Below are 13,188 nucleotides of genomic sequence, written 5' to 3'. Positions count from 1 at the left end.
GGTCAAAAAATATGTATTTCCAAAACTGCTCATCTGATAGCTTTGAAATTTGGTGTACAGGTTTCGACAGATGAACTAAATGATATTTGTTGAAATTATGATGAAATCTACAATTTTGTAATTTTGGGGCAGTTTTTGCCATTTTTGGTCAAAACATGTGTTTCTCAAAAAGTACTGGTCTGATAGCTTTGAAATTTGGTTTACAGGTTTCTACAGATGTGCTAAGTAATATATATTGAATTTGTGATGAAATCTGTAATTTTGTATTTTTAGGGCAACTTTTGCCATTTTTGGTCAAAAAATGTGTATTTCCAAAACTACTGATCTTATAGCTTTGAAATTTGGTATACAGGTTTCCATAGATGAACTAAATGAGATTTATTGAAATAATGATGAAATCTAGAATTTTGTAATTTTGGGGCAGTTTTTGCCATTTTTGGTCAAAACATGTGTTTCTCAAAAAGTACTGGTCTGATAGCTTTGAAATTTGGCATACAGGTTTCTAAAGATGAGCTAAGTAATATATATTGAATTTCTGATGAACTAAATGATATTTATTGAAATAATGACGAAATCTGCAATTTTGAATTTTTGGGGCAATTTTTCCCATTTTTGGTCTAACAATGCGTTTCTCAAAAAGTACTTGTCTAACAGCTTTGAAATTTGGTATACAGGTTTCTATAGATGAACTAAATTTGATCTTTTGAAATTATGATGAAATCTGCAATTTTTATTTTGGGGGGCAATTGTTGCCATTTTTGGTCAAAAAATTTATTCTCAAAAATTACTCATCAGATAGCTTTGGTTGACATGTTCTTAGGGATGATCCTATGTGATATATTCAAAGTATGATGAAATCTTCAATTGTGTATTTTTGCAGCTTATTTTAGCCATTTTTTTCTTGCCACTGCATTGAGCTATCAAAGATTTCCACCTTCTTCATCAACATGTGTCAAAAATAGTTATTCTCTATATAAACACAGCGGAGCTATATCGGCCGCTAGGTCGCTTGTTATTGAATTATTTCCAAACAGCCAATCAGTACTCAATAACCCAAATTTTAGATTCCTTAATTTGGTGTAAATAATGACAATCTACCTGAATCAGATCAAATTTCTGTGACACAGCCGAAATATGCAGCGTATTCACATGGGGATTGCCCCTATTGTATTGACTCAACAAGAACATTTGCTGCTTTGCTAGTTTCATAATGTGATCACATGCAAATAAAAACAAATTATGACAGGTCTGATCATGATCATCATACAATGCAAATATGTACTTTTTATGATCTACTATTATGAATGATATTCATTTTACAATTGAAGTGAGTGGCTGTAATTTCTCCTAGGAAAGAAATACATGTTGTCCTTCTTCTCTGTAGAGTATTTCAAAATGTGAAATGTTAAGCATGCTAACACACATACTTCCTACACTATCCAACAACAACAAAAAAATGGTTGACAAATTCCAGTCTGGACTAAAATTCACTGATCAACATTGATGTTGAACATTAACACACACAGGCTGTATCAATATAAGTCAAATTTTATATCAACATGACTATGGGAGTTGAACAACAACTCTGTTTTACAAAGAGAACCCCCAAAAAATTCACCATAATTTACATGTGAGAGAAAGAGTTGAAATGGACAATATTCTTGATTTCCCTGTCCAATTAGGATAATTAATATCATTCTTGTATTGTCTCTTGGAGCTGAACAAATCATTTACATGAATAATTGATAAACTTTAAGTATATCAAAATTTGAAAAATTAATCAACTCCTCTTTAATAGTGCTACATTACTGGTATCGAAGTTCGACTTGACTAGCATGGATTTTGTTCATCTTTTAGTTTGCAGACAGGCTGTTGAGAACAGAAGTCTGTATTAAAATTTGCACCCTGAGGAGTGTGAACAGTGAGTGTACTGTTCTTTCCACTCTCTGTCATTTTCACCTTCTATAACCCACACATCCTGGTTTCAATTTATATTTTAATTTTTGTAATCTTTTGAATATTAATATATATGCACATAGCCAGGAAAGAATGCCCTAACAACAAAACTGTTAGTCTCACAAGAAGCATTGTTTGCAGGCAAAGTTAGTTTCCTTCAAGCTGTACCATGATCACTTGGGATTCTGTCAAACCAACGATAGAATATCTTTGATGAATAGTGTTGCTGTAGATATTGCTGGAGATGTGATTGCTGAATGTGTTATATGTGCAGAATCTCAGAAATGATTGTAACAAATCAAAAACATATATATTCCTGTGTTAGAAAATGAGGTTATATTACATTACTTAAGACAAAATATGTAGAACGTGCGGCTGTCTGAAGTATTAATACTCTTTTCTCATATAGAGTATAACAAGAATAAGAGTTAGTACATTTCATTTCAATCTGATAGACCTGCCAGAATGTATTAGGCATTGTAATTGACAATGTTAATATTCCGTGTTTTTATCGTGAAATTGTCATTCCATGCCATGTTCCCTCTTATCCTCTGAACACTATTTGAATTTTTCATGGAAAGAAATCTCGTTTGTTATAACTGTGAGGAAGCGTTGCATAAATGATGATATAAAGCTGCTGTCAGCTAAATTTATCCTTGAAAATGTGTTTCAGGATCAAGGTCATTTTGCCTGCAATCCGTTTTTCAGGGAAGTTTAATTGGCAATAAAATGTAATTACATAGGAGAGTAGACGTGGTGGATTGCTATAAAGTTGAAGCACCATTGTGACTATAAAATACATATGCAATGTCATGGTTTGATTCCACAATAAAAGTTGTAGAAAAACATCATTACAATTTAAGATGACACATGGTGATTACATAGCCAGTCTGTCCCTGTTTGCTACTTTGCATATAAAGTAGTGAATGATTTTTTTTTTGATCTGCAGAACTGGTTGATCCAGGTAAATTGGACATCAAGATTGTTCCAGAAGCAGGATTTGAACCAGAGAAAGCTAAGCAAAAGTCAACAGCCAATGGTGTACTGACCATCACTGTCAGCGGTACCATGGAAAGCAAACTAGCCAGTGAGTATTGATCAAGCCACAAGTGTAGGATTATGATATTACCACTGCTTTAAATATACTTATAATTCCTAATGCAATCAGTGGATAGTTTACAAGTTTGCTGTTTTTGGCAGAGTATCATCATGAAAAATCATGTCAAAATTGAACTCAATTTTAACCTGTTCCCCCCAGTTCTCTGTAAACAGGTCCACACTCACCTTTGACAACAATAGGTTTGGTGAAACCATTTTGATGAAGGGGTTGATGAATAATATGATGAGAAAATACACAGTTTTATCTGTGTATAGCAAGCACTTTATGGCACAGGCACTCGACCCGTTATCTGCCAAGAGATGAATAAAACATAACTTGATACAACCCTCCCGAGTCTCCTGTCATTCAGTCATAGCACACACTACACCGACCTGACCCTACCCTCGCTACGTCCCATGTATAAATAATAGAAGGTATGAAACTTAACCCACCGAGTCGCACACATCTCAGACCGACAGATTTTTTTCGGTGAGGAAATTTTAACTAAAATGATCGAATTCCATGAAAAAATTAACATGAAGTAATAGAGTAATAAATTTATTGCTAGAAACTTACCGGCAATTTCAAAACTACTCAACGGAAGAGTTAAAAATCTAGCTACTTTGCTACGACAGGCAGCTCCGATATCGTCCAAAACACGAATTTAACAATTTACCTTTGACCTCTGAGCTCCCCATACCGGGCGGCGCCTCTGGTTGGTCTATTTCAGTCACATGATCGCCGCGCAACGTCATCAGCCGTCAGGGGGTGTTACACATGCAAAATCATTTTTTCAATAGTTTTGCTGGTTTTTCACATTCGAACGGTGTTGCGTATTTGTATCCGGCATTCGCTTTCTTTGCTGATGTGCGGCTGCTGCCTGACAGGGTGATAGCGTTGATTCCTTTTGAATATTGCAAGCATGAAGGATTTGTATTTGCGCCGTTTTTCGTTGACCTTTGCTGGCAAAAGAAATTTTCAACTACGTCACTGTTTAATCGACTTGGGAGAGTTGTCAAAGCCTGATTTGCTCGCCTTTTACATATTTCCACTGTAGCTGTGATGCTAAAGAGAACGTCTTCTCTTGTCTCACTGGACATCAACATTTTCGATTTCTGTCTGTTTGTAAGTTCTTTATTTGCATAGACATCATCTTGCCAGGACTTGAACCAAGCCTTCGTTTCGTTGATATCTGAGAGTCTTGCATCGTCAATACTCTTGACCTCCCTGTCATCGTTAAAGAACGAAACAAGTTGCTGGTATGGCGTAAAAATTCTAATGTTCCGGTTAGATGATGATCCTCAGGCAAACTTGCACTGTAACATCTCATGAGATGGAGCATCTCTCGGTCAAGAGTCTCTTCTGCCAGGTGATTCCTCATCTTACTGGACATGCTGGGATATAGGTGCTCCTGTGTCAATCTATGATTTACCCTATACATTTCAGGATTCATAGCCATATCCCAATGGTAGGCATCCCGCCAGTGCTGCCATTCTATTTTGTAGCCACTCCATTCAAGGTGTCGTGTAGAGCCTTCCCCTTTGCCACTTTTCAGTACATTGTTACGGAGTCGCTTAATGACGTGCTTTGGGTCCATGCAGAAAACTATGGATTCCTCGGGGTAAAAACGATTAGCTACGTGCATTTTGGCGTCGAGAGGGTTTCCATCGAAATGTTGTTTGAGAAAAGACCGATTTTGCGAAGAACCATCAAACATAACAAAGTCAGTGTGAAAACCCCAACTCTTCAGCATAATTGTCCACCGCTTGCCAAAATAAAACAATGATATGGTATGCTTGTGTATGGCGTGTCGGAAAATAGGCTCATTGTATAAAAAAATAGTGATTAAAAAAATCATTTTTCGATGTACTGTGTAAACACCGCTTTAGCGTGAATACTAGTTCGTGTGCGACTCCCCCGGTGCGCATACAAAATACACTTTTCCTCCATCGTTTATGGAATGAATATTCTAAAAATCGCGTTATTTTTGCACGAAATGATATTAAACACTTACCAATAAATGTACTCTGCCATTGTTAACTTTTTCTACATACGAAATGTAAAATCTGAAAGTCGTCGTCTGCCAAATATGACGCTGATGACGTGCGCGGCGATCACGTGACTGAAATAGACCAACCAGAGGCGCCGCCCGGTATGGGGAGCTCAGAGGTCAAAGGTAAATTGTTAAATTCGTGTTTTGGACGATATCGGAGCTGCCTGTCGTAGCAAAGTAGCTAGATTTTCAACTCTTCCGTTGAGTAGTTTTGAAATTGCCGGTAAGTTTCTAGCAATAAATTTATTACTCTATTACTTCATGTTAATTTTTTCATGGAATTCGATCATTTTCAGTTAAAATTTCCTCGCCGAAAAAAATCTGTCGGTCTGAGATGTGTGCGACTCGGTGGGTTAAGTTTCATACCTTCTATTATTTATACATGGGACGTAGCGAGGGTAGGGTCAGGTCGGTGTAGTGTGTGCTATGACTGAATGACAGGAGACTCGGGAGGGTTGTATCAAGTTATGTTTTATTAGATAACGGGTCGAGTGCCTGTGCTTTATGGATGACTCATTCACATTTACTCTGGATAGTTACCAGAAATTGTGTCCAAAGTTTGTTCAATCTGTTCTGTCTGTGGACACAGTTGTAGATGCCTTTTGGAAGCCACTCAGTGATGCTTTCAAGATGCTGAACAATATAATATCTGACTTCTGAAACAATATGGAAATTACAGAAATATTGTCTGAAAAGAATGAGTACAGAAAAAAATGAAAAAGTTTCTTGGTGACTAGGTCTGTTGTTAAATAGATTGGAGTTGTTGAATAAAAACAGCTCCAATATTTTAGAGCTGATGACTCACTGGATCACTAATACCTCATTAATATGTGGTTATTGCTATGGTAATAAAATTAGCAGCTTGAGAATCGGGATTTCTTTTACAAACCCTGTCGATCAAAAATCGAATCTTTGTATAGTTCCAATTGTGACAATAAAGGAACAGAAAAAATAAATGTTTTAAAGAATACAAGTACAGAGTAATCTGCAGTGTGTAATTTAATGAATTCTACCCTGGGACTCCTAGAGACAAGTATGCACAAATAAATCCATTCCTATCAGAGTTTAAATTTTGATAAAATCTCAGGTTGACACCAAGATTGGTTTAAATAATGCTTCAATAACTTTTGGCTATATGGCCTCGGTTACATGGCTCCCTAGGACATGGTAATTGCAGTGACAAGAAAATCAGCTAGTACATGGAAATTCTGATTTGTCTTTAATGACAAAAAAGGAGAGCTTTGTTCAGTTCATGCTGTGAAAATTATGTAAATGCAGGAGAATCTCTCAAACTCTGCATTCAGTAAATTCTGATTGATTAAAAATACAGTAAATATGCATAGGGAAAATCTGTATAATGATTGTTTTGATAAAGCTAATGATAGGAAACAGTAAGTATGAGGAATATCTAAGGTTGATGTCAATATTCTTTTGATGATTCTTCAATAACCCCTTGAAATGTTTGGCCTTGGTTATATAGTAATAAGGCCAGTAATAATTACATAGTAATTTGGCCTATAGCAATAAGGCCATTTAGATGAGAAAAATAAAGAGTGAACGTACAGAACATGACAGAGAGATCAGGTAGTGAGTCATTTCCATTTGTATGGTGGTGAAACTAAACTGTCCATTTTCCATGAAATGCAAAATACAAAAGCAACAAAAACAAAAGCAACATCATTCAATTTACTAAAAAATGGTGATTGGGGGGAAATTCAAGATAATGTGGGATATTGAAGTTAGGTCCCAGCTTCTAAAAAATATAAAAGAAGAAATGTATGTTACTCTGGCTCATTGTACATTGGCTGGAGAAAATTATTATAATAATATAAATGTCTTTATGTTTACTAAATTTGGAGCACATGGCATTGGATCTCAACAATCACTGCTGAGAATATCGACATTTCTCATTTTTGAGAAGTATTAAATTTGACTGTAAAATTTTCATTTTGATCCCTGGAAAAACACTAAGTTATGCATAATAATCATACCTGCCACGGCAGATTTTTCCTATACCAAAGAGTAGAGTGGTTTTCCATTGTGGTAGCAAACATTTTAAAAATCTGAATTTTCATCCAGATGATACTGTTTGGATCCAATCATACTGACGGGGACTTCTTTTCATTTTCATGTTTGTGCTCACACACAAATTATTCAATAATTATAGATAAAGCTCAGACAGATTTCACCTGACAGTAGTATATTCACTGACAGTACAGTGTCATCGATAATAGAGAGCAGCAAATCTGGATAACATAGAGTTTTATTTTGAGCACCACTCAAAAGATCATTTGTGCGATAGTAAGAGTGTATAGGTCATTAAATGTCAAATGAGCACCATGGATCCAAGAGGTGATGAAGTGGCAAGGATGATATTTTATTAAAAAGGTAGCTTGTGTTTTAAGCTAGTCATGTGAGAATGAGTGACAGAAAAAAAGCTGAATTGAAGCGTTAACACATGAGGCTTATAAAAGCCATGTATAAGAACTCAGCCATGTCACTCAATCCTTCCCATTCATCTATCTTCAGCCGGTGTCATTTTCATATCCTTGTATCTTTCCACACAGTGCTCCAGGATGACTACAGGTGGTGCGTACTTCAAGTCAAGGAGCAGAGGAAACAGACCTCTCAGGTTTCTCCGCTAGCCAATTGGTCAGATACCTGTTCTTTTCTGATTGATGATCTAGCCAGTGATAAGGTAAAACAAACTCGTCAAGGCCATCTACTCTGTGTTCTACCCCATTGTTATCATGTAAAGACTCAGTTATCTCCATGCAAAATAATTCTCAAAGGTATTTGTGGGTATTTCAAAACAGCATGGAAAGAATCAGTACCTAGTATTGTTGGGTTAGCTGCCTTATAGTGACATTGGTACAGCTTGATCAATGTTTGAACATCATAGATATCAGTGTTTGGTTTTAATTTTCAATTCTTAATTTACTTCCAATACTGTACCATGCATTGAATGTAGTCATAGGACAATGTATGTTATTTGCACAAATTACTGAAAACCATTTTAATTGTATATTTAAGCCCAAATAACTGACTTACACCTTTTGGTTATCTTAAAATTTGTACAAAATAAAATAATTGTGTGAGTACTCCTTGTTCATATTTTTAGAATATACAAATATACAAAACATGACAGCACACAGCACTTATCATTTGAGTTTGGAGTTACAGTGTTTGGCACACGTGGATTTTTGACCGTAACGTACAGGTTTTACTCTGGAAATCAACATCAGAGGATGTAAAGATTGTCGCATATATCATGCAGAATGTTTTAAAAAAAACCACTGTTGCAGAACTTTAACTTCTCGAAAAGTGACAGTTAAAGTAATTTTTTCTGATTCCATCTGATTTGATGGATTACCCAAAGGCAATAAACGTAAGAAGGTATGATGATAAACTGTTTTATATTTTTTTCTGTTCAGTCAGACAATTATGACCTTTATCCTGCAATGCGCATCTAAAATTGTGGGCAACAGCCCTGTGCAGTATTCAGCTAGCAAGACAAAAATGAATACATGTCATGTGTCTTTGGATATATTGTTGCATTTAGGTCGGGGTTTCTTTTTGTTGAACTCTAAACCTTGGGGTACCAAACAAGAAATCTGTGCATGTTGAACAATGAAATTCCAAAGTCAAATGACAAGCACTGTATTTCGCAAGCATTATGGTCACATGTAATTTAAGCTCATCTTGTTGTTAAATTGCTCAGTGGTAAATAAATCAAACAATTGGGTAGCAAAGAGGGAATCACATTTCTGTCCCAGCTGTGATTTGTCAGCCATTTCTGTCTTTTGCACAGTATGACATACTGGCCTGTACGTATTGCAGGTGCACTTTTGAGGATAAATTTGATGATACAAATCTGTAAATATCCTGAGACTCATCACTGGATTTTATATCCTTCCGCCAGCATCAAAGAAAATTGAGATCACGATGCCATAAAAAATTCAGTGAGTTTTTGCTGGAAATTTGTATCTGCTGGAGGCGAGATTAAAAATGTTAGTACTTTGCTAAGGAAAAGAGAGATTCTGTGTTTACGGTTGCCTCTGCCTGCTACAACATCTGAGCTAAGTTCTGGAGCACCTGAACATTTATAACAAAGAAAAATCGGGGTCAGGTTATTCAGGTGTGAGTTAAAAGGTTGTAAAGACACAAAATTGCAGCTTTGTATTGTCACCTTAGTAGCATAAAACATTTTATTGCTTGTTACTCATGCCTATAAAATAGTGACATTGCTTGAGACAGTCCAATGATAACACTGAATTTGTACAATGCTTAGGTTTACAGCTTTTGATAAGTGTAATATGTTTCTATGTGAAGTAGAAATTTCTCAAAAATAATACCAGAAAAGAATATTAGAACAAGAAAAAAATTGATGATTTCAGCTGACCCTTTTACACACTTTTTGGGATCACTTATTGCCACATGTACTGTCAATTGTTTTCATTGTTACAGTACTTGTCTGTATAAGTATGTATCAAGGACTTATTTCTGAGATATGTTTATTCAAAGTTTCCTCAGAGACCTACAGAAATCCAAAAATAACACTTTACTTTGTAATCAAAGTCAGCCAGTTGTCGGTGTTGTCTGGCTCCTGACAGTTGCCGGCGTTGTCTGGCTCCTCTGCTCATATGAACACTAGGTCTTCCATTTGTCTTATCAATATTTGAAGAGGTATAGTGTAGATTTCTCATGCTATTGGATACATAAATTTGTAATTACATTTGGTTGTCACAGCCATGGCTTTGCATAACAATTTTAATTTGCACACATTCTGCAAGTTCCCTAGTACCACCCAAAATTGTATCAAAAGCAGACACAAAGTTCATGTTCACATACAGTCAGCATTACAATATTTCCCCTCTGTACTTTCCCTGTGTAACTTTCTGTATAGATATCGTAAAAATTGCTTGGATGCACAACTGTCTTTCAGCATGGTACACTTTGTCCATTGAGGACATGCAGCTTTTGTATAAATGATGAATACTTGCAGAATACTTGATGAATATAATAGGAATCCCTTTTTCATAAATAAATACATAAAGGAAGAGTGCTCACAATTAAGCAGATTACATGAACATAGGGATTTATTTATAAAACCACACTAATTTAAGGTGATTGTAGCATATTTTTAATGTATACTGTCACCTGTTCCAATTTTGCCACAGTTACCATGGAAAGAGAAAATCTAGCCAATCACAGATTTTAAGCGGATGGCCGCTTTTTAAAAACAGCGCCCTCACATTGGCATTTTTAATACCAAGGAACGCCCCTTTGACCATATATGGGCATATTTTAGATTACAGGTGACTATATACCTTTAAATCAATCTAATATCTATCCAGTGTGCATGATCACCTGCATAGCTAATCCTGGCCCAAATATCACCTGCATAGCTAATCCTGGCCCAAATATCACCTGCATAGCTAATCCTGGCCCAAATATCACCTGCATAGCTAATCCTGGCCCAAATATCACCTGCATAGCTAATCCTGGCCCAAATATCACCTGCATAGCTAATCCTGGCCCAAATATCACCTGCACAGCTAATCCTGGCCCAAATATCACAACTCAATAGATTTAACATCTGTTAATTATTTTGACATCAACGATGGTTTGTCATTTGTACAAGTAAATTTTCTTTGTCTAATCTACATAGCTGTGTTGATACATCACAATCTGTTCTAACTCACCACCCATCCATATCTCTCTGCAAGCTTGGTCTGGTACGGTCTCCCTATTATTGATGACGTTTGGGTCCCTGCCCTAAAACACAGCTTTATACTAGCAAAGATTATTTTATCCACACTCAACTATAGAGACGCAGATGAGGCATTATGTAGTTCATATGGGGTCAAATCCAGCAAATGTAACAAACAATCTGATAGTTTGAAACATCTGTGCCTGATTATACCTCAGAACATAGCACACTACAATAACAAGTCTGTTAAGGACCTATGGAATTCTTCATATTGCTCATTGACCGACACAAAAGTCACTAAGAATGTTGCAAAATAATGTAATGATGCCTCAAAAAATGTTAACCCTTTGAGCGCTATAATTTTCTCCCGCCAAAATTTTAGTGCAAAATATTACCAATTTTTATGAATTTTTCTGTAATTTTTTATATGGGGACTAAATGGACATCACATTTCATTTGCTACTTTTTTCTCAAAATTTTGGCAAAAATCTGAGAAAAACTGACTGGGTTTTAAAGGGGACAGAAATAGACTTTAGTGCTCAAAGGGTTAATAGGATGAGATTTGTGCCTTCAGGGATTATAACCTGAGCCTCTTTGCTGTACCATCCATACATGTATGTCAATGTTTGATTTTGTGATATGTGTTCTAATGACTAATGGTGCGGTATTGCTTCCTGATCAAAAGATTGGACTATCTGATCTAGATGCAGAGAAATATTATACATCACAGGTTGACTTGACATATGCCTCTTTTCTCTTAAAGATTAAATCTATACTTACTGCTATATCTTGTTTGGCGTCTTGCCATGGCTTTCTTTTATGCACACTGAAATTTTTTTGGATTTTTGCCGCTTCTTTTGACTGTTATTGTGTTTTTTTTCATTTCAGGTGTACATCAAGGTGAAAGGTAGACGCTTGCTAACTTCATACACATTGGCTCAGTTTGAACTTGTTCTCAACGAACTTAACCTCGACAGCAAGAATGTGTGAGTAATTCACTTCACTTTATACTGTGCTGTATTTTGTTGCTATTGTGATTTTTAAGTCATTTATATATTTACCTGTTAAGCAAAAATTGCCAATTTTGCTCACTTATAATTGTTCAAAATGTTTAGAAATCCATTTTTCGTCAAAGTTTAATTGCTTTTCTAATAGTTTTTGTTTGGTTTGAAGATCTGACTCTATGAGCCCGAAAATGGCCAATAAAATCACTAAATCAACTTCTTTCCATATAGTTGTCTTCTATATTTACATACTTCATTTATTATGTTTACTGCTTATTTACCCAGTGCCTTTGAAATGCTTTCTTTATTTTATTTGTATTTTCCACTGCGCTAGATCTACAGATCTTTATTATCCCCTCAACCCCCCTGCCATGCCAAGCTTCAATAACAAAGTGTTGGATACTGTTTGCCCTCCATTTGTGACCCTGGAAACCCCTCCAATACAGCTTTAAAAATCCAGCATTGCTGTATCAGAGGGCACTATGTAATCTGACAGATCTTAGCCAAACAGAGGGAGAGGAGGATAAACGGATAAATGTTTGTTGTGATAAACAGATGTTTGTTGTTCAAATAAAGAGGTACATTTAAATTCAGGGAATAAGAAAGTGTGTACTGCATAATAAGCAGTGAACTTATATGAAATAATTACCAATGGAACATGAAATAGATTCAAATAGTGAAATTTAATTTATAACAATAAAGTACAGAAGAAAGAGGACAGCAAACAATGTAGCTAGAAAAATTGATAACTTTGTTTGCCAGTTTTGGCTCCTCAAAACATTCACGATTAAATTCACTATCATTAAAGCAAGTGCATAAAATTATCATGTGATAACCAAATCGAGCCTAATATTATTGTGACACACGTTGCTCATTTCTTTTGAGAGTTAAAAGATTCCCTGAGGGTCACAGGCATTGAAGTGGAGTATTTGATAACCTGCCAACAGCCAATGGATTATGTTTGTATCAGGTGTCCTTCTCTGTTGCATTGAAACTAAAATTTGATATTTACATCTTGTGCAATATTCCTCTGAGTGCTTTGTGATGACTGTTTTCATGATATGCATTCAAATGAACACAGTAGCAAGACAAAATTTTACACAGGAGAAATTGTATCATTTTGCAGACATGCCAATGCTGATTGCAAAAACCAAACCAATTCTACTACACTTTATTATCTCATCATGGTATCTGACAACCTGCCAATCCTTTGTGTTTATTTTTGTCATGCTATGAGCCAACTCAGATATGCCAAGATTTTTCTGAAAGATTACACAGTACGAAGCTTTGTAACATATTATACGTCTCCACATTTTATGGTTATAAGTGTTCAAAAGAAATTTATAAAGTATCTATGTTTGAA

At 35.7% G+C, this 13,188-nt stretch overlaps 1 protein-coding gene across 1 annotated transcript in view; it reads left to right on the top strand.

Moving 5' to 3' along the window:
- Positions 1–13,188, top strand: part of LOC139150181 (uncharacterized) — a 48,538-nt gene that overhangs the window by 14,172 nt on the left and 21,178 nt on the right. The window contains exons 7-9 of the mRNA XM_070722393.1: positions 2,906–3,043; positions 7,676–7,806; positions 11,710–11,807. Of these exons, the coding sequence (XP_070578494.1) occupies positions 2,906–3,043; positions 7,676–7,806; positions 11,710–11,807 (367 nt within the window). The remainder of the gene's footprint in view (positions 1–2,905; positions 3,044–7,675; positions 7,807–11,709; positions 11,808–13,188) is intronic.

This window comes from Ptychodera flava, chromosome 14 (genome assembly GCF_041260155.1).
Source record: "Ptychodera flava strain L36383 chromosome 14, AS_Pfla_20210202, whole genome shotgun sequence".
NCBI lineage: Eukaryota > Metazoa > Hemichordata > Enteropneusta > Ptychoderidae > Ptychodera > Ptychodera flava.
Note: the sequence above shows the minus strand (reverse complement) of the source record. Positions and strands in the feature narration are given on the sequence as shown.